This window comes from Diuraphis noxia, unplaced genomic scaffold (assembly GCF_037042655.1).
Source record: "Diuraphis noxia isolate RWA-SAM2 unplaced genomic scaffold, SU_Dnox_SAM2 contig0001, whole genome shotgun sequence".
In the NCBI taxonomy this organism is placed as follows: Eukaryota; Metazoa; Arthropoda; class Insecta; order Hemiptera; family Aphididae; genus Diuraphis; species Diuraphis noxia.
Genome location: NW_028301711.1, coordinates 83,113,473 through 83,135,105, shown reverse-complemented (window position 1 = coordinate 83,135,105; position 21,633 = coordinate 83,113,473). Strand labels below are relative to the sequence as shown.

The following is a 21,633-nucleotide window of genomic DNA, read 5'->3' as shown; positions in this document are numbered from 1 at the left end:
TATGGTACATTGAATATAAGGACTTACTGACTGGTTTGCTGTGTTTAATGAATTAATTGCATGTACTTCACTATTGCTAGTTTCCGCCTGTTCCTCCTTATTTGTGGCCACTTGGTTAATTTTTTCAGTCTGTTGTTGACTGTTTGTTTGTGTTTCTTGTCGTCTGTCATGGTTGCGGTATGGTTGATTATTCCATCTATTGTTGCGTGGTGGCATGTTGCTCCATCCACTGCTTCTAGTATTATTCCCGTTGTTATTGCTTTGATTGTTATTGTTGTTTGAATTGTTTTGGTAACTTTGACTGGTTTTTTGATAATTTGTCTTGTTTTCCGTAGGTTGCTCACTTTGCCCCTCCTCACCAAGTACTTTCATGGCTGTGAGTATCGTACATTCGGGTAGTGACACCAATATTGCTCTGAGATATCCTGGGTAGTGTCTCGCTATGTGCTTTACTATTTCATTCTCCGACAATCGCGGTACTTCTAGGTGTCGAAGTTTGGTTGCCCATGTGGCAAAATGTTCACGGTAGTTGGTGTTGGTTGGTATGTCTTTTATACTAAGACATTGGCTCCATACCTGTATTTGTATTTCCCTTGACCAGAATTCATCGATGAATGCCTTTTTGAAGTCATCATAATTGGTGAGTTGGAATCTGATAGTAGAAAACCAACTTGATGCGGCCCCTTTTAAACAATCACCCACAATAATTATTTTCTCACCGACGTATGATTGTTTTATGGCAAAGTATTCTTCCAGTCGGTATAGAAAATCTATTGGGTGTCCATCGCGGTTGTTTCCATAGAATACTGGATGCGATATCTCGGTGTTGTGCACTTGTTCAGTTCTGTTGTTGCATTCATTATGCACTGGTTGTCTATTGCTATGCTCGTATTTCAGTTTTACGTCATGAAGTTGTTCTTCAATTAATTCGATTTTTCTTTCATAATTTTCAATTTTCTTGTTATTTTCGTCTTCCAAATTGTTGCATTTTTCTTCTAATCCGTTGATTTTTTGCAACAATTGATCGACCAAATATCGACTATTTCTTTCTACTTCCGCTTTGAACGCGTTGAAAGTTTCTTCTGATATATTTTTCTTCGGTGGCATTTTAAAGATGTAGTTTTTCTTCTTAATCTCGGAGTCGAAGTAGAATTTTCTTCCAAATCGAGCACTGTAGTTGGGCGCCAAATGTAACGAGACTGGTTGTTGTTGTAGTTTGATGGTTCTTTATTTAAATAATTACAATCATACAACCATGCGTTAAAGTTTTTTACAATTTTTTCTTGAAGTTTTATGCTCAACGAGCGTACATTTAAATTATAGTATTCTAAGGGATTTTACAAAACGGGGGGGAAAGACATATATAGGTTTATTGTATTTGACTCACGGTGGTTTTCGTGTGTTCGGGTATATAATATTTGATGATGGGGACAGTGACAGTTCTGTCGCGGCTCGACGGCACCACGGCTCGACGGCTTGGCTGTTGGATGATAGGGACGGTAACGGCTCCTGTATGGCTCGACGGCTTGGCTGCTGGTTGATAGGGACAGTAGCGGCTTCGGTATGGCTCGACGGCTCGACGGCTCGACGGCTTGGCTGCTGGTTGATAGGGACGGTAACGGCTCCTGTATGGCTCGACGGCTCGACGGCTCGACGGCTCGACGGCTTGGCTGGTGGTTGATAGGGACAGTAGCGGCTTCGGTATGGCTCGACGGCTCCACGGCTCGACGGCTTGGCTGCTGGTTGATAGGGACGGTAGCGGCTTCTGTATGGCTCGACGGCTCCACGGCTCGACGGCTTGGCTGCTGGTTGATAGGGACAGTAGCGGCTTCGGAATGGCTCGACGGCTCGACGGCTCGACGGCTTGGCTGCTGGTTGATAGGGACGATTCGGATTAATCTGTTGAACAGCCGTGAATAACGGTCGCTAGTACCGTCCGGTCTGTTCAGATTAGGGAATCAAAGAGCGCTTTGCTGCGGATCGCCTCCGTGGATAACGGTCACTAGTACCGTCCGGAGGACGTTCACACTGCTAGGCAGGGAGACTGAGTGATGATACCGTGTTCAGCGACTTATATATCTGCGGTTATGCGCTATCCGGTTGGATGTAGAATCTAGTTTTGTTCTTTTGAATATTTTAAGTGTTTTGGTGAGTAGGTGCATATTTAATGCTAATGAATTTGCTAGTAAATAGATTGACGATTTCGATTCTGTCATCGGTTTGGTGCTAAGTTTTATCGTTACTGATTAATCTTGACTTAAGTTACGGGCGGCAGGTGGTTATGTATGCGCTTCTGACCAGCGCTCTCTATTGACCGTACCGTCAGGGAGCGGCGGCGTGTGTCGATTCCACTCCTCGCCAGAGTGTTGTATGTGCGCGTTGTGGAATGGTCGAGTAACGGGCAAACAGAGCGCGCCACCTAAATAGGCGCTCTGTTTGATCCCGTTACAGTGGGTACCGAAACTGTTACAATTTTGGTTCCGCGTCCGGCTTTCCTCGTGTGGAGAACTGTGGCACTTGTAGGGAGTTCGGTGGACTTCAGGATGGCTTGTACAATTTCTTCTTCGGTTGCCTCTTCATCTACGTCTCTTATCTCAATCCTAGTTGAATCTTTGAGCTTAGTGCAGATGGTTTCGTCTCCGATGGTTCGAGTGATGGCTTTCGCCAGTTCTTCTGTGTCACTTGCTTTGCGGTTAAGCACCACGCGTAGGTGACCACTCCTGGTTTCACTGACTGCACTAATGCTGTCTCCCAGGGATTGTACCTCTTTGCCATTCTTGATTTTTTTGAGCATTTCTGAGTATTTCATATCTCCCGCTTTGATTATGAACACATCTGGCCTAATCCTTGGCTCAGGTCTTTTGCGCTCCTTTTTGTTCCTTTTCTGCGTACTTTTGCTCTTAACTGTCTCCCATTTTACATTGTCCTCACTATGCGGCGGATCTTGGGTAGATCCCGTATCTGTCTGAGATGTCGATTCGCTGCATTCTCTTTTTTTGATCTTTCGCGAGGCGTCTGTCTGTGATTGTTGTTGATGCTGCTCGTGCTGCTCTTCTTGTCTCGAGGGCGATTTCCTCTGGCGCTGCTGCTGTGGTTTTTCTGGTGGCTTGTCCATCCTTCCAACCAACTTTGCGATAGCTTCGCCCTGGGCTTTCACAATTTGACGGAGTCCCTCTATTGCAGCAGGGATCTCAAAACGGGAGCGGTCTGGGGAGGGAACCGAGTCCTCTAGAGCCGTCTCTGAGCTTCCATCCTTTGTTATATGGGAAACTGGGGGTTCCTGCTCTGTTTGAGTGCCTCTATTCGAGGTGTTGGCAGATATTTTGCCCGTATGTCTGCCCCATTGTATCAGTCCTCTGACGCTGTTTGATAGCTGTGCTATGAGTGTTTTTATCTCCCTCTTCGTATTGGATGCGGCGGCGACTTCTTCATCCAGTTTCTTTGACGCGTTGTAGGTCTGCTGGAGATACTTAAAGAAGTGTGCGTTTGCTTCTTCCATTTTGGCTTCGTGTTTGTTAGATTGGTTTGGGGTTGCGGAGTCCAACAACTTCTTCTCAAGAATCCGTTCCTTATCTCCTCCATGTTGGGCCTGGGTCCGTTGCGTGTCCGTAGACACGACTGTCTCAGCAGTTGCAGTGCCAGATGCGAGGGCCTGACTGGACGCCCCCGTAACTGGGTTCTGGATTGTCGATGACGACTTGTGGGACGATCCACTCCCACCCGCTGGCTCTGGGGTTTCCAAGGCCCCTGTAGCAGTAACATCATTATTCTTTGTTGTGCTTAACATCTTGGTTTTTGTTTGTGGCTTAGCCGCCACCGACGACGTCAGCCTCGCGTCGTCTGTCCATTTTCCCGTCGATTTTCCAGATCTGCCAGGACACCGGAGGGTGATCGCTTCTCCAGTGTGGTTTACTGTTTTCCTTCAGAGTCCGTTTGCTGTTGGTAGCAGGTAGACCAGTCCTAACTGTCCCCACCCAGTGAAGGGCAGAGGCAGTTTGCGGGTGGAACCTCTTGGCACCAACCAAGTTAATGGCTGGTGAGCCCCCCCACCACGGCAAGGTGTGTTCCGTCGGGGGGGAACCTAACCTAACCTAACCTAACCTTTTTTTTACATATGGAATCGAACACTAGGGGTGGCACCGACGTGAGTCATTTCACCTCCTGGTGTTCATCGTTTATTGTAAACAAATATACAATGAAATACAATGAAATACATGCTGTAAACACAATTTACACAATTTTATTACATCAAAATAGGGGGCCTCTAACCCCCTTGTTTTGGTCTTTGACCCACATCTTACGAATGCTTAACTATACAGTTATTTAGGTCTCGCCTTCCTATAGGCCTCACATCTACCGCTTCCTAGGTAGTGGTCCGCCTGCCGCTTCAGCTCCTTGCATAGGACGCAGTTGGGAGCGCTTCGACACTGTTTCCCTAAGTGGCCTTCTCCACCGCACGTCATGCACAGCTTGCTCCTATCGAGGCCTCTGCATGAGAACGCCTTGTGATTGTATCCATGACATCTGAAACATCTGATTGGAGGGTTGCCTTTCAGGCGAACTCCACACGAGATCAGTCCGACCAGGACGCGACCTCCGGCAATGACTCTCTCAGCTGTCGTAGCTGGGACAGAGACGAGAGCCCTCTGTTTTCCTCCGAACGACGTTTCCATCTTCTTCACGAGACAACTTCTTCTCGTATTGGCCCGTACCGGCAAACTCCTTGAACGACGTCCTCTTCTCTCTCTTCTTGGCTAATACCCCGGATCTCGATGAGGCAGGGCCTGCTCGAATCCTTGACTTCGACGTCACCGCCCAGTGCGTCCTCAGCTGCTCGTCTTAACTTTTTTGCTCCATCTACTGCCTTGGCCCCTTTGTCGACCAGCAAGAAGATTCCATCATCCTTCGTCCTCTTCATTGATTTGATCTGTACTCCTAATGTTTCCAGATCAATTTCTTCTTTTAATCTTTTTACCATATCAGAATAGGTACTTACTCCCATTCCTGATATAGTGATGCCTTGGGGAGGGGCAACGCGGATTTTTTTATTCCCTGACTTCATTTTGGATTTCTTCTTTTTCCTCTCGGCGAGATTTTCGCTTTTCTCTTGTAATACGCCTTTCTCCTTCTTCTTTTCCGTGACTTTTCCAACTGACGTGGAGGCTGTTACGGCTGCTGTAGCGACTAAGCTCGCATTTAATGACGACACATCCTTCATTTTCTCGTATGTTTTTTCCGCAATAACACCCAGTTCTAGCATGGGACGTTTAACATGCTTCATCACATCTTTTAGTTCGGCACTCATCATTTTTATCTCCTTGTGGGCGTTCTTCGTTGTTGAGGTGAACGCGAAAAGTCTGGTGACTAACGCGTCCACCTTTTTAATGTTGTCATCTAAGTCTCCCCATGTTTCGGACATCCAACCACTAAGGGTTATGTCATCTAAGTCCATCATATCCTTTTCCAAATCTTCTATTATTTTCGTATCTTCATAATCATCATTTCCTAGTTTCCGGTTTCCGTCTGCTGATGCCTGATGGACGGCCCTCCCCCCGAATCCGTGAGGGCCTGTGACAGGGGTAGAATTTCCAAGTACGTTTTGATCCATCTTTGGTTTTTGTGAGTGGCCTTCTCGTTGTGGTTTGCTGTTTTCCTTCAGGGTCCGTTTGCTAGTGGTAGCAGGTGGTTACCGTACCTGCCGCGCTCAACCAGTTAAGGTCAAGAGCAGCTCTAGAGGCTCCGCCACCAACTAATTAAAGTCAGTGCCGGGGAGTTGGGTACCTCTTGGCACCGACCGGAGTCGGTGAGCCCCCCCACCACGTCAAGGTGGGTCCCGTCGGGAGGGAACCTAACCTAACCTAACCTAACCTTTTTTTTTTTTTTGCATGTGCTCTCCGTGACCACAAGGGGGAACTTTGCCTTTCGGTAATCCTACCCCAAAGTGGCCGAAAGCCGTTTATTAGTAATAAGCAACAACATCAATAATTGGACCGTGGCAGGCCAATCTCCCACTCCCTGGTCCTCACAATAAAATTTACATTAATTTATTATAAATATGTACATATCAGAGAGGCTCTATCCCCTCAAATTGCCTTTCAGGCCACAACAAATCAATTGCTTAAAATAAAATATTTATATTTCCCGGATGTGTCGCTAACGCTGCCGTTCCTCTTCCTCCCTTGTTTTTAGGACCTCAACCACAAACCCGCATATTGCGTCCCACTTGGCTCTGCTCTCCAACATTGTATTCACCGCTGTTTCAGGGTTAAACTCAGTATCCGTGGCAACCTCTAGTGCTCTTCGTCGCCTCCACCAGCGGTCGCATATGAAAAGGGCATGTTCAGGGTCGTCCACCGGCGCCTGACAGTCATGGCACGCGGGGGTATCCAGCTTCCTGAACCTCCACAGATACTTCCCAAAACATCCGTGCCCAGTAAGAAACTGGGTGATATGGAAATTCACTATCCCAAACGATCTTGTGACCCATGGTCGGAGATCAGGAATTAATCTCCTGGTCCATTCGCCTGTTCCTGATTTCTCCCACTCGTTCTGCCACTTGCTTAGTGACTCCTCTCTCAACTCTTTCTTCGTCGGAGGAGCCAAGCCCGCCTTCTGTGCCACCCTCATTGCCGTTCTTTCAGACACCTTTATGTGTAAGGGCAACAGTCCTGACACGACCAGTATAGAGTTAGTCGATACGGTGCGATAGGCGGACGACACTCTAATGGCCATCTTCCGTTGAGGTTTCAGTAACTCCTTGACGTTTACTTCGAATACTAGCGCCGAGGCCCATATAGGCGCCGCATAGATCAGCTGACTTTGAGCGACAGACATTAACAACTGGCGTTTCTTCTGCCTCGGGCCGCCTACGTTCGGCATTAATCTCGACAGTGAGCTCACCGTTTTTGTAGCCTTCTCAGCAGCACACTGCAAATGTTTACCGAAGCCGAGTTTCTTACATAGCTCCACTCCGAGGTAGCGGACGTGCTCCTTAAGTTGCAGCAACGTGCCTTCCAAGATGAACCTCGGGGAGGTGTAGCCGCGTTTGGTGGTCAACATGATTGCTTCCGTTTTGCCAACGGAAAGCGTAAGGTTGTGTCTTTCATCCATTTTGTCACCAAGTCCAGCGTTTGGTTCGTGGCCTCTTCTAGTAGGGTAGTTGTATGTCCAGTCGCTACAACAGCAGCATCGTCGGCAAATGCGATAATCATTGAACTAGATATGCCCTTTATATTTCCCGGCGTTTCCAACCGCAATAACTCGTCGTACATTATATTCCACAACAGTGGGCCAAGCACCGACCCTTGGGGAACTCCACTGGTTACCTACCGACGCATCGCGTCGCCGTACAAGAGTGACCTATTACTCAGGTAACTCCTCAGAATGCGTAACAGGTACGTTGGCACTCTCTTCCCTCTTAGAGCTTTTCGATTTTGGCCCAAGGGGCCGAGTTGAAAGCATTTGCCACGTCTAGGCATACCAAGGCACATAACTCCCTCTTGTACAGCGGACCTGTGCCTGCGCGGTTTACCACATCCATTACCATTTCTAATGCATCTATTGTAGAACGTCCTTTTTGGAACCCGAATTGGTGTTTACTAATCCCACAAATCTGGTCCAAATGTATCTCCAATCTCCCTTTAATAATGCGTTCAAGAAGCTTCCCGATTGTGTTTATAAGGCAGATTGGCCGATACGACGAGGGCTGGTCCAACGGCTTGTTACCTTTTAGGAGAAGAACAAGCTTGGCCTCCTTCCATGGGTTCGGGAAGTGCCCCTGCACAAGGCACATGTTGAGTGTTCCCAGTAGAAGCTTTGGCTTCCTCTCGATTATTCGCTTCAAAATCACATCTGGTACTCCATCCGGTCCTGGCGCCTTGTTCGTAGGCAGGCGTGAGCCTATTGCCACAAGTTCTTCACGAGTAATTAATGGGAATTCTCCTATCGAATCCGTAACCGGCCAGATATTTGGTTGATGGACAGGGAATAAGGTGCCTACTATAGAGTTTAGTCTTCCAGGAATTGTTATCCCCGTTATGGGTCTCCGACCTACTAATTTCTTGGTTACGAGCTTGTAGGGAGTGCCCCAAGGATCAGTTTCAACTTGTACACTAAGCTCCCGCCAGCTGCTTTCTTTACTTTTCCTGATTTCAGTTTTAAGCTTCCTCTTCAGGACCTTATACTCTTCAAGTTTTGAACCGCAATCTTCGTTCCGCGTTCTTGATTTGCGCAGCTTTCTTCTAGAGCGCATACATTCCTTCCGGAGTTCCGCAATGGTTTGTGACCACCAGTGGCATGGCTTCTTCCCCCATTTGTATGAACCTTTTGGCATTACATGCGTTCCTCAAGAGTTCGGATAGCACAGTGGAGCTGGCTTCCGCAGTCATCGACAATGGTGTTATTGCCTCCGCAATGAACTTGTCCAGTCTGTCTGTATCCAACTTCCTCCAGGACCATCCGTTCTTTTCGGTTTGTACACTGCTCACTGGCATCCTTGTATTGAAGAATACATATTGGTGATCACTCAAAGACTCATCCTCTAATACCCCCCAGGAACCAATCTTCCTCATAATTCCCTTTGTCACCAAGGTCAGATCAAGGAATGAGTTCGCACGTGGAAAAGTCGGCACTTTGCCATCGTTAAGCAAAACAAGGTTTAAAGACTCGGCAAATTCCAAAAGGGCATCCCCTCTTGGATCGGTTTTGTGTGATCCCCAAGCTGGTGAATGGGCATTAAAATCCCCAGCCACTATCACCTCTGATGTAGCTCCTCTGACGCTACCGAATAGCCTATATAGGAAGACGTCAAATTCGTTAAACGTGCAGTTCGGTGAAATATAGCAGCTGTATATTCTGATATCCTTCAAGTCAGCCCATGCGTACCCTGCGCCTGAGCCGGTTCTCAGTACGTACTGATTTTGCTGGAAGAAAAGGGCGCATTTCCTATCCGTACTTCCTACCCAGCCTAGGTGATCAGGTATGTGATTAGGTTCGCTGATGCACAGAACATCCGCTTCCTTAACTTTCATTGTGTGGAAGGCCAGAGCCTGGGCCTCCCTACTTCTATTTGTGTTTATTTGGAGAAAAGCAGCCATGTTACTGGGAAGAAGGATCTGCACTCCTCGAGGCATTGCCACTGTCGGTGCGCTTGTGAGCTGCCCTAGAGCAGTCGGCAGCAATGTGGCCCAATTCCCGACATCTATAGCATCTCTTGCCTTGATCCTCAGCCGTGCAAGACGCCACCAGGTGGCCTACCTCCTGACAGCGATAGCACTGCTGGTGTCTTTTTTCTAGAAGCTTCACCCGGCATAGATTGAAGCCAACTCTGATGTGGGCTTGCTCCGAAAGCCTTACCGCTACATCCATGGGGGCATCGACAATCGCCACCCTGCCACCACCTGAATTGCTCCTGATTACGATTTTTGCCGACGCTAGCCCCGTATCCGCACGCTTGATGTCCTCCGTTACGCGGTCATCCTCCAGCCAGTCCGCAATGTTGACCACCAAGACCTTCGTCGTCCTCGACGGCCTGGATATTGTTGCCTTACCGCCAAGCGACGCTCTGATGCAGTCAGCCAGACGGTCCGCAGCCTCCTTCTCCTTCACCTCCAGCAGGATTGCACCCGATTTGGTTCGATGGGAGCCAGACACTTCCACGCCTATCTCCTTTAGGGTCGACCTCCTGCATAACCCGCTTCATTACCTCTGCATACGAGAGACCATCCTTTGGTTCACTGATGGTAACCGCCTCTGCCTTGGGGCTCCTTCTACGCACCAGGTTCGCTGCTACGTGAGCTCGGCTACCCTGTTTTAAGCTGCTAGTTTGCATCTGGGTCTTTTGCCGCCCTCCCTTCTTTGCAACTTCAGTCCATTCACCATCAGATTGGAGCGCATCTGCCCTCTGCTCCATCTCGTCATTGGTGATTCGTTGCTCGTTCACTTGGGGCTTGCTCGCGTTGGCCGATTTCTTGGCACCCCGCCTTCTTCGGGGGGATCTGCGTCCTGCTAACGTCTCGGCTTCATCATCCGCATGTCCCGATCTGCTATCTTCGCCTGCCTGGGAGGAAATCTTCCGATTAAGCTCTCCTTCTACCAACCTTTCCTTCTGGCGCTCCTCTAGTTTCAGCAGCCACTCCTGCTGCTGCGCTTGCCACTCCGTATGTTGCGCTTTCATCTGCTGGAAGAAGGTAGTCTGCTCTTGCGCCATTTGCGCTACCTTGAGCTCCATTGACCGGAGTTGCGGGTTATCGGCTACTTTTTGTACCCCAGGACGGTTTTCAATTACGGCTCCAGAGCCCTTTCTGAGCCTAAGGAACTGCGAGAGAAGCAGGCCTGTATTCTTCAGTTTGTCCTTCAGTTCCCGATGCACATTCTTAGTGTTGTTAGCAAACTCGACCATTCCTTTTACAATGCTATGCATCATGGACAGCACTTCATCTTCAGACAGCGTGGCTATGTCCACCGTCTTCTTCGCCTGACTCGCATTCTCCACCACGGCCGAAGTAGTGCCTAAGTTGGCCACTGTTTGAGCGCCCCCACAAGACATCTCCACATCCTCACTACAGAGATTTTGCTCTGCCTTCGATGTACTAATACCCGATGAGGGTATCAGGCTACTTTGTTTTGCCATTTGGGCGGTTGACATTCCGCTCACCAATTGGCCAGCTGGTGATGCTGGGTTCTTTTGTTTAACTTCTTCCATTTTGTTCCCACGAGAACACAGGAAAGGTGGGTCCACCGCTACAGAGCCTGGTTATAGCGGTAAGGCTGATACTGTGGGGGGCGCCAGGTGCCCCACAGGATCCTCGTTGGCACGTGTCTACTTCCGTGCCAAGAGACTCCCTTGACGAGTTGGGAGTTAAAGGGTTTTCTTTCGGGGTTTTCCTTCCCTTAGGGCATTCGCTCATCGCGAGCAAGCTGCCTCAACCTAACCAGCCCCAACTAACCAAAGTAAGAGCCGGCGCAGCATTTTTATAGTGGCTGCCTTCCACTAGGGCTTTGCTAACTGCTAGCAGGCTACCTCCGACCTGCCATCACCAACCAACCAAGGTCAGAGATGGTTCTGTGGGCTCCGACTCCAACCAATTAAGGCCAGAGCCGGGTATGGGACCGCTTGGTAGGACCTAGATAAAGGCCCGCAAGCTCCCCCACCGCGTCAAGGTGGGTCCCGTCGGGGGAGAACCTTTTTTTTTTTTTTGTACATTTTTTTACTCGGCGACTGGGGGTGGCACCGACGTTAGTCATTTCACCCCCCAGCCGTCATCGTTTATTGAAAAAACAAGATAACAATACTAAACTATGGGAGTGTACATAAAAAAAAAAGGTTAGGTTAGGTTAGGTTCCCGTCCTTCAACTCGATCGGATGGAACGAAGTCATGATGGCACTTAACCATGCCGGAGTTCCAACGTACATAAAGAAAGTTCTCCAAGACTACTTCTCAGGGAGGTCTGCTGAAACTACAGCCGGAGACCAAAAAGTCGAGATCCAGGTGTCATGCGGTGTCCCTCAGGGCTCTGTCATCGGCCCATTTCTCTGGAACCTGGCCTACGATCGAGTCCTCCGTCTGCAGCTTCCTTCTGGGTCTAGTCTCATCGGCTTCGCCGATGACACCCTAGTAATCAGCTCGGGAAAAACTATCCCAGATCTGGATAGAATTACTAACGAGACGCTTGATCTGGTTTCTGATGAGATCAAGGACATAGGCCTCACTCTATCAGTGAACAAAACAGAGGCGGTGGTGTTTACCAATAAGTACAAATACGATGTTCCGAGGATAGTACTCGATGGACAAGTCATCCAGCCGAAGAACGAAATGAAATACCTTGGGATAGTAGTGGATCGTAGCCTCCTATTCAAGGTCCACATCGAAGAAGCGGCCAGGAAGGCGGAAAAGATGGCAAACGCCCTTGGAAGACTCATGCCAAACCTGGGAGGCCCCAAAGAGTCAAGAAGGAAGCTGTTTGTATCAATCACGATGTCTATTCTCCTATATGGTGCTCCATCCTGGGCGGATACATTGTCTTTGGTTCCTAAGAACAAGTCCATTGTAAATAGAGTACAACGCAAGGCACTTTTAAGAGGCATATGCGGTTACCGGACGGTTTCAGAAACGGCCACGAACATCCTGTCCGGCGTTCCACCGGCCGACTTACTGGCCGAAGAAAGGAGTGCTATGTTTAACGAGAGGAGGTCTGCCACGCGCTGCCAGCTCCCCCCCCCCCCCGAGCAGCTACAATGACGAAGTGGAAAGAGCGCATCGCCGAAGCAAAAACCGGGGGCTGGACCAAGCGGCTAATCTCCGACGTCGATATGTGGTGCGGGAAAAAAGGCGACCTGGACTTCCACACAACCCAGATCCTTTCTGGACACGGTTGTTTCGGGGTCTATCTCCACAAGATTAATAAGGAAGTATCTGACATGTGCCACCACTGCGACATGGGCCCAGATAGCGCGGAGCACACGGTAGTCGAATGCCCGGCCTGGGATGAAGAGCGGCGTCAATTAGGACATGCGACGGGCAATACGGTCACAGTGGACAACCTTGTGCCCACCATGCTGGACTCTCCTGCGAACTGGCAGGCCGTCAAGGTTTTTGCCAGAGCGGTGATGTCATAAAAGAAGCTGACGAAAGGGATAGAGAGAAACCAGGAGGACCAAGGGCAAGGAGGAGAAATCGCACGTGACTCCAGAGCGGCGGTCGGGGACGGCTCGAGAAACCAGAAAGCAAGGAAGCGTAGAAGACCTTACCTTAGTTAAGTTTACTTCTGTAGGCCTAAGGCCAACGCACTGGGTGGTTAGATTCCCCCGTATTTTGTAATAAGCGCTAGGTTTGATGTAAACTAGTTTGTAATTAATTTTTTGTAACTGTTTAAATTAAGTTGCAATGTTCAATAAACGATGCGGTCAGGGGAGTAGCAATGCTCACGCAGTCCCTCCCCTGATGGCGATACCGTTAAAAAAAAAAAAAAAAAAAAAAAGGTTCCCGTCCTTCGGGGAGGCATGGGCATGCCACCGGGCGCGTCCCCAGGTTGCGGATAGGGGAACGCCCTGTAGTTATACAGGGTAGCCGTGAAATAAGCCATACCCTTCGGGATTGGATGAATAAGCGGCCGCGGACAAGCCCACGACCGGGGGAACGATCGACCCCCGGTGTCTCTGAGGATCAGGATGAACATATAGGAAGCAGGACAGACAGCGCGAGGCTGGCGCTGTCAGTGGCGCACCAGTCAACCAGAAACTATGATGAATACAACTAATATGCTAGATGTTACTGCTTCAGGGGCCTCGGAAACCCCAGAGCCGGCGGTTGGAGGACGGTGCTCGCCCCAGGTGTCGTCATCACCACCAAGCACCAAAAGCGTAGAAGTGCCTAGGCAGGCTTCTACCGCCAGCAACGTAGCTGGTAGACCTACTGCCGGAGAGGGTGCGAAACAGGCCCTCTCCAGCGGCCGGAAAGCCGCCGAAGATACTGTAGGAAACGCGTCCAAGACAGGACTTCCAGCTGAAGCTAGGGAGGCGAGTCAATTGACCCGCACACAAGCTGAAGCGAAATATACGAAACTTTTGGAGGACTCACTTAGACACCTAGAAGTCTTAGAAGCATCGGTACAGCTGCGTCGAACACAAAAACCGACATAAAATCCGGAGTTAGATCCCTAGGTGTATGCTTTAGGGAATTTTTCAGTATTGCAAAAAAAAATTGGCATGACGCGATCTCCCGATGCCATAGAACAGCGCATACGCGGTCTGCAGCAACAACAACTACAGCAACATAGTCAGACAATAAAGGCAGTCAACGACATGCGTGAGGAGCAATTGCAGCACCAACAGCGCATACAGCAACAATTGGAGAAGTTAACCGCACACGAAGAGAGTGTGAGTAGATTACCCGGTGTCAACGAAGTCATTAGTATCAACGATACGATAGCGGTAACCGAAAGGAAGGTTTTAGGGGCTATAAATGAGCTTAAAACTACAGTGGGAAATCAAGGCGCAGTCAGCACGTCGTCATTTCCTGATGGCGACGACGATGATGCCATTGGTGGAACCTGGGCGGAGGTAGCAAGGAGGAAGAGGAAGAAGGGGAAAACAAGCAAGGATAACGACCCAGCTGCATCTACTTCGCCCATTGACAAGCAGAACGACAATGCGTCAGCCGGCAGAACTGGCATCGTCAAACCTCGTATCAGAACCCGTCCTCCAGCTATCCTGGTGGACGTTAGTAGGGAGAACTTCCCTGAGTTGGCGAAAAAAATCCGCGGCGAGGCGTGCCGTGACATAATAGGGAATCACGTGGTGGGAATGAGGCAAACCAAGTCCGGCGGTCTCTTCTTCGAGGTACGTGGCAACACTGACGAGGTGTCTGCGGTAAGAGCAGAAATTGCGAGATCTGCAGGAGCCGACATAGGTGTCAGGACCCTGCAGCAGAGAGAGACGTTGGAGGTCAGGGGCCTGGACCAATGGTCAGATGGACCTGAAGTTCTCGCGGCCATAGTATCGGCCTCGGGGTGTGACACGGGTGTACTAAAGCTAGTCGGTTTGCGGAAGCGCTTCGGTGGAGCACAGCTTGCCTTGGTTTCTGCACCTAAAGAAGTGACGCGGGAAATCCTTAAACAAGGGAGGCTAAGGGTTGGCATGGTGAGTTGCAGCATCAGGCTTTGCGACGCGAAAATTAGTTGTTTTCGGTGCCTGGCACATGGTCACACAGCGAAGGAGTGCACCGGTCCGGATAGGACCAAGTGCTGCAAGCGTTGCGGTCGGGATGGCCACTTCGCCAACACCTGCGTGGCTACCAAGGAGGACGTTCTGTCCTTTATGAAGTTAATGGTGGCAACCAGCAAGGCGGGCGGTGACGACGCGAGGGCGGACGCTGAAACACCACAATGATCCACGTACTACAAATTAATGTAGGCGTATGCAGGGTAGGTCCCGTAGGACCCGGTCGTATGCCATGTTCCATAGAAAAGGTCCGACAACGGAGCCTTGTGGGACGCCGCAGGACACTGGGATCTCCACTTTTTGACTGCCCGCTGTTGTCTCAGCTGACCTCCCGGAAAAGTAGTTTTGTAGTACTTTTTTCAGATATGTGGGTACCTCGAACCGATCTAGTGCCCCTATGATGTCTTTCCAACCGATAGAATTGAACGCGTTTTTAATGTCCAGACTGATTGCCACGCAGAACTTAGACGAGGGGAAATTGATTTCGGTTAGGATTGTCTCCTTTAGTCTCAGCACTGCGTCGTCTGTTGATTTCTGTTTAGTAAAGCCAAATTGATTTGGGGACAAGCCACCCTTTCCTGTTATATGTTCTTGCAGTCTTGACACCAGCAGGGACTCAAATATTTTCCCAGCCACACTCAAAAGGCATATTGGTCTATATGACGACGGCTCTTCGTCCGGTTTGTTGCCCTTTTTCAGAAGTATGACCCGGGCTCTCTTCCAGTCAGTAGGGAACACTCCTTCTTTGATGCATTGGTTGAATAATCCCAGCATCATGGATGGGCAAGCTTTGTTGACAACACTGATTATCTTCCCATTTATGTTGTCCATTCCTGGGGCAGTATTTTTCCGTTTGGTTCTTTCCACTGCTTTGCTCACTTCTTCAAATGTGAAGAGGGGGTTGGGAAGCTCACATACTTGGAGGGGCTGCATCACCATTGGTGGATGGAGGGGAACAGAACCTCGGTAATTCTCCGTACAGACTCGCAATCCATCGTGCTAGTCGGTGGGGGACCCCGAAGCTTGCGAGCTACAAGCTTGTAGGGTTTGCCCCATGGGTCAGCGTCGATTGTCTCCAGAAGCTCCTTCCAGCATCTTGACTTGCTGTCGGCAATGGCGATTTTTAGGCCCTTTCTGGCTTCCTTATAGCTGGAGTCCACGACTGCCACAGCTTCTTCTTCTGACGCACTGTCCTGGCCGCGATTGCGCCTGAGGTGAAGTTTGGCGACGCACCTTGTTTTGGCCCTTTTTGCTGCGACACATGCTCTGCGCTTCACTCCAATTCCGGCATTCCACCAGTGGGCCGGTGGTTTGCCAGGTGGGCTGGGGGGTATACGATGGAGAGCAAAGTCGCAAGTCGTAGTGATGGCCTCGTTGACTGCGCGAGCCCGCTGGTGGGAGTCGGCTGACGCTGCGAACAAGGCACGATCCCCTGTCCATTCCGCCAGAATGAGACCGATCTCAAAGTCCTGGCAGCTGATTTCCCCGTTTGTTTTCCAACCCCTGGACTCGTGCGGGCTTGGGGGAGTTCTGATTCAGCCGGTCTCCAAAGCGAACGATATATATTGGTGGTCTGACATTGTTTCGACCTCGCCGCACACGCGACATCCAGAAATGTGGCTTACGATCGATTCTGAAGCCACGGTGAGGTCGACGATGGAGCCTTTTCCTATTCCCACGAATGTTGGTATTGATCCTTCGTTTAGTACCTGGAGGCCAAGGGAGCTGAATAGCGAGCTAAGGTCGTCTCCTCGGGTGTTGCGGCACCAGTCACCCCATAACGCTGAACGTGCGTTAAAGTCCCCTGCGATAAGAACAGGGACCCCTAATTCGACGCCTCTGACCTTATCTTCCAGTCTTCGTAGGAGATCTTCAAACCCGGCCCGCGTCCTGTTGGGAGACGCATAGCAGCAGAATGTCTGTACTCCGTTTAGGCGGACAGACACGAATTCTGGATCCCTATGAATTTTGGCTGCTGTAACATCCTTGCCGGTGATCCAAACAGCTACTCTCTGTGTTCCAGTGCTGGAGAACCACGAGTTAGAATCGGCAGGAACGCAGTAGGGATCGCTTATTGGCGCAACATCTATCTTCTGCTCGGCAACGTGTTGCCGTAGCATGTCCTGAGCCACCTTGCAGTGGTTCAGGTTCACCTGAATGAACTTGATCATCACCTTTCTTCCTCGCCACAGGCTTCCGCCGCATCACCTGATTCCTCAGACCCCTGGTTGGATATGGCAGGCTGAGGCTGCCGCTGTTGGAGTGCCTGAGCGGGTTGCTCCTGCTGCTGCTTGGGATGTACGCAATCCCTAACAAGGTGGTCTTCTCCTCGGCACCTGAGGCAGCGTCGGGCCTTAGGCTCATTCCTGCATTCAGCCGCTAGATGGCCTTTCTGCTGGCAGCGGAAACAAGTTGGATGGCTCTTTTCGAGCAGCTTGATCCTGCACTTCGTCCATCCTATGACGACCGTCCTGCACTCTGCCAGGGAAATTGCGTCTTCTAGAGGCAGGCTAAAGCTAGCCACTCGCTCAGCTCGACCGCCGGCATTCCTCCATACCCTTACATCCGTGGCTTGGACGCCAAGTATCCCCGCACGCGCAAGGACATCGGCGACTTCCTCAGCCTCCACCCAATCTGGGATGCCCAGCAGCAAGACGGGAGTCCGAATTACTGGAAGCCTCACCCTGACCGCATTGCCAGCCACGGTCCTGATCTTTTTAGCGAGAAGGTCCGCTTTTTCGGCCCCTTCTACCTCAAGGAGGATGCCGCCGGCTCTGGTGCGCCTCGTTGTGACCACTTTAACTCCAATTGAGTCCAAGTTAACGCTAGAGGCGATCATCTTCATCGCTGCAGCAAGTGATCCCCCCCCCTCAGCAGGACGATCAATTGTGACCGCCGCGGTCTTGGGAGTTCTTCTCCGTAGCAACGCAATTTTCTCGGCTGTTGTCTGGGTTGGCCTGTCAGAGGGGATGGGCTGTGTGGCCAACCTCTTTCTCTTCTTTTTGACAACCTCGTTCCATGGCTCCATCTGCGGCTGAAGTCCCTGCTGTGGCTGCTTCGGCTCATGCTGCTGTTCTAGCGTTTCCACCTGGGGTTTTTGTTGTTCTTTTTGCTTCTGCTGTCTATTTTGTCGCTTTCGCTGCTCCTTTCGCGGACGCTCCTGCGGTGGATTCGGTCGTGGCACTACTGGTTCTATGACCGTCACTTTTGGAGGATCTGCTGATGGGGGCTGGTCAGTGGTGTTTGTAGCTGCGTCTTTGGTCATCACCTCGACACGCTCTCGCACCTTAGTTAGAGAGGGAACCTTGTCATTTGAGACCGTCCGAAGGGGCTGCGTAGCCATTGGGCTCGTTTGGGTCTCAATGGACCTCATCTGGACGTTATTTTCCCTGGAAGAGGCCAGCCCACAGGATTTTGCGTCTCTAACTTTCTTCAGCTGTTTCATCGGTTAGGTTAGGTTTCCGCGCCAATCATCCACTCGGCAACTTTATCCAAAGCCTGGTTGATTACCGTCTCGAGTATCCACGTAGTATGGCCAGTTGCCACAAGAGCCACGTCGTCGGCGAAGACCGCCAGTTCGGTAGACGACATTCCGCGTTCATTGCCACCTGTGTCCACTTGTAGAAGCTCGTCATACATCATGTTCCACAAGAGAGGCCCAAGCACTGAACCTTGTGGCACACCGCACGTGGTAGGTGTTGAGTTCTCTCCGTGGACCACAGTCCGGTCACTAAGGTAGCTCTCAATTATGCCGACGAGGTAAGGGGGCATACCTTTATCATTCGTGGCCTTTACTATCCTCGGCCATCTTGCTGAATTAAAGGCATTCGCCACGTCCAATGCCACAACTGCGCACAGCTTTCTGTTGTAAAGCTGTCCGGAACCGGCTGCTTCTACGACATCAAACACGCGTCTTATGGCGTCCACCGTCGACCGCCCCTTTCTAAAACCATATTGACGGTCATCGAGGTCACCATCTTCCTCGAGCCGCTTTTCGATACGGGTCTTTATTAGCCTTTCAAAGAATTTGCCTACTGTGTTCAACAGGCAGATTGGTCTGTATGACGAGGGGTCCTCGAGAGGTTTGTCCCCCTTCCTAAGGAGAACGAGCTTCGCTATCTTCCAAGGACGTGGGAAGACGCTCTCCTTTAGACACTTGTTGAAAACATCCCGCAGTATCTCTGGCTTGTGTCTAGCGACGTTTCTTATAATCAGGTCGGGTACGCCATCAGGTCCCGGTGCCTTTCCTCGAGGGATCCTGTTGCTGAGCTCCATAATTTCCGTGTTGGTGACCGCTGGGAAGTCGTGGGTTTCCGTACGTGGTGTCCAGGCGGTGGCTGCCTCTCTAGGGAATAGAGCGTCGACGATCGATTCCACCCTTCCTGGAGCGGAAAGTCCGGGAATGGGTCTCCTGCCCACTAGTTTTTTGGTTACCATTTTATATGGTAGGCCCCAGGGATCTACTTCTACCTGTTGCACTAGATCATTCCAGCTGTTCTTTTTGCTGACTCTGATGGCCACTTTGAGTTCTTTCTTGACCCGTCTAAACTCCTCCCGCCTTAGATCTTGATCCGGCTGCAGGCGTCGCCTCTTAACTCGGCGTCTCATTCTGTTGCACTCCTCGCGTAATTTGCCTATTTCCTGCGACCACCAGTAGGCAGGTTTTTTGCCTCCCGTGTACCTGCCCTTGGGCATGCAACTGTCGCACGCTTGCTTCAGGTACAAGTCTAGAGTTTCCGTGGCTGCTATCGCTTCTTCACAGGTGGTATCGATGCTGTCCGAATTCATAAAATCCCTTAGCTTGGAGTCATCGTAACTCCTCCATGACCACCTTTCCTCTGGCGGACGGCGCTCTTGGCAGGGAGTTCCAGCGATGTTGAAGGCGATATACCTGTGAAGGGATGCGCTATATAGATCTAGTACCTTCCAGTCCTGCACTTGGTGACTGCTGCTTTTGTTGACGAGTGTGATGTCGATGTGAGATCTCGATATCCCGCCTGCGTATGCTCTAGAAAATGCTCATCTCGACTAGTGCACGCCCCTTGGGATCCTCATTGTGGTCGCCCCATACCGGTGACTTCGCGTTGAAATCACCGGCTACTATGACGGTCCCTGTCTGTTGTCTTATGCTTCCCTCCAGCCTGTCGAGGAAATCCACGAATAAGGTGAAGACAGTGTTGGGAGACCAATAGCAAGTGTACACGGTGAAGTCCTCCACTTTAACCCATCTAAACCCCGCGCTGTCTTTTGGGCCGACGGCTTGTACTTGCAGCCTGGGATTTGATAAAAAGATAGCCGCCTTTCCACCAGTGTCGCTGAACCATCCGTCTGCCTCGATCCCACAGCGGTACGGCTCGCTCATGATAATCACGTCAATGCCCATATTGGCCGCGGTTGCCAATGCCAGGTCTTGTGCCACCCTACATACGCCAACATTGATTTGGAGGCATCTAATCATTTCGATTTCCGCCTGTTGTCCCGACTGCGTTACCGCTCAGAAGTGCCTTAAAAACGGCTCGGATGTCCTCTGGAGAGCTACAAGATGCTGCCTGATGGCCGGTTAATCCGCATTCCCTGCAACAGTCTCTCCTATCTGGACCCGAGCAATCATCCCGACTGTGCCCGAACGCCAGACATTTAGGGCATCTGCCTCTCCCGCGATCTTCCCAAGAACGTATCCGGCAGTTAACTTACCCGACCCTTAGCCTGCCGGCTGCCAGAGCCTTGCTCGCAATGTGGGCTGGGAGTGAGATTATTACCCACTTTTGCCCTCTGCTGAGATCTCTTGTCGATATCATCCTGACCTCCTCGGACTTTGCGTTGGTTGCGCCGCAGATTGCCTCGACAATCTCAGATGGCTCAGCCTGCTCGTCAAGATCCTGTACAACAACCTTCTGAAAATGTGCCAATTCCCTGGCCGCTGCCTTGTCCCCCATCGCCGTGCCTATCGCTTCGACGATTTTTCCCGACGTTTGGTTCTTGGCTTTGAGCCGTATAAGTAGGTCCCCGTCTCTGGTTTTGCTCAGTCCTACGATGTCATCCGAGACGGCTTGGACGTCCCCACTGCCCTTGATCGTCTTGAGCGCCTCTGAATAGGAACCATCCTTAACTCGGACTAGAATGGCCGGGGGGCGCGTTCTGATAATCCTAGCACTCGGGTTGGTCCTAGTGGGTAACCCTGGGCCACCTGTTGTGGGTGGTGGAACTAGCTCAGCGCCTGTTTTCTTCCGGTGTGCCTTCCTCTTCACTACCTCGGTCCACTGCCCAGCTTCGCCTTGTCCACTTGTAATGGTGGACGCCATTGCCGATATTTGTTCGCCCTGATCAGTCAGCTTGGAGTTAATCAACCTTATCTCCGCAAGCACACTCTCATCTAGAGACCAGCATGGGTCCGTCTGGGTAGTCGCACAAGAAGTGGTCGCGGGCGTTTGCGTGCCGGTCCTTCCAGAAGAGACTGACTCGCGGGCTTTGATGTCCCTGACCTTTTTCAGCTGTTTCATCAGCATAGATGTTTTTGCTAGCGTCTCCTTCAGCTCCTTGTGAACGTTTCTGTTATTGTTGGCGAAGGTTGTCATGCTGGTGACATAACCCTGCACCATGTTTAGTAGCTCCTCTTCTCCGAGTACTACAATATTTATCGTCTTGGTCTTAGTCTGCGTGGCTTGTTGGGTGGATTCTTCAGCACTAGTAGCAGGAAGGATAATGTGGGCCTGGCTGGCCACCCCCGTATCCCTGCGGTCGTTGGATGACGACCCCCCGGAGCCCGCTTGCTCACTCCCGACTGCCGGCACCTGGGGGTCCGAATCCCCTGGTGCGGTAACCAAATTTCTGTTTTGAACGTCCATTTGTAGTTTTTATAAAGGGTGCCTCTCCCTTGCGTTTTAGCCCTGCCGCCAGGGGGATTTTAGGTCAGT

The 21,633-nt window shown here is 50.7% G+C and overlaps 3 protein-coding genes across 3 annotated transcripts; all 3 read right to left on the bottom strand.

Annotated features, from left to right (window-relative positions):
- Window positions 1-4,319: 4,319 nt before the first annotated feature.
- Window positions 4,320-4,673, bottom strand: LOC149062114 (uncharacterized). The gene has a single exon (XM_089215216.1). It carries the CDS (start codon window positions 4,671-4,673, stop codon window positions 4,320-4,322), a length of 354 nt encoding a protein of 117 aa, XP_089071342.1.
- A 10,978-nt stretch (window positions 4,674-15,651) lies between these two features.
- Window positions 15,652-16,890, bottom strand: LOC149062113 (uncharacterized). The gene is made up of 2 exons (XM_089215215.1): window positions 16,298-16,890; window positions 15,652-16,249 (listed from the first exon to the last, which is right to left on the bottom strand). The coding sequence occupies exons 1-2, from the start codon at window positions 16,888-16,890 to the stop codon at window positions 15,652-15,654; spliced, it is 1,191 nt and encodes a 396-aa protein (XP_089071341.1).
- On the bottom strand, window positions 16,890-18,164 carry LOC149062112 (uncharacterized). The gene has a single exon (XM_089215213.1). The coding sequence runs from the start codon at window positions 18,162-18,164 to the stop codon at window positions 16,890-16,892; it is 1,275 nt and encodes a 424-aa protein (XP_089071339.1).
- Between the last annotated feature and the right edge of the window lie 3,469 nt (window positions 18,165-21,633).

Bases quoted from the DNA above. Each gene is read 5' to 3' on its own strand.
- LOC149062114 (XM_089215216.1), bottom strand. From the start codon at position 4,673: ATGGAAACGTCGTTCGGAGGAAAACAGAGGGCTCTCGTCTCTGTCCCA.
- LOC149062113 (XM_089215215.1), bottom strand. From the start codon at position 16,890: ATGATCAAGTTCATTCAGGTGAACCTGAACCACTGCAAGGTGGCTCAG. The intron at 16,250-16,297 runs GTCAGACCACCA...CGGCTGAATCAG, and splicing joins TGCGGCGAGGTCGAAACAAT to AACTCCCCCAAGCCCGCACG.
- LOC149062112 (XM_089215213.1), bottom strand. From the start codon at position 18,164: ATGAAACAGCTGAAGAAAGTTAGAGACGCAAAATCCTGTGGGCTGGCC.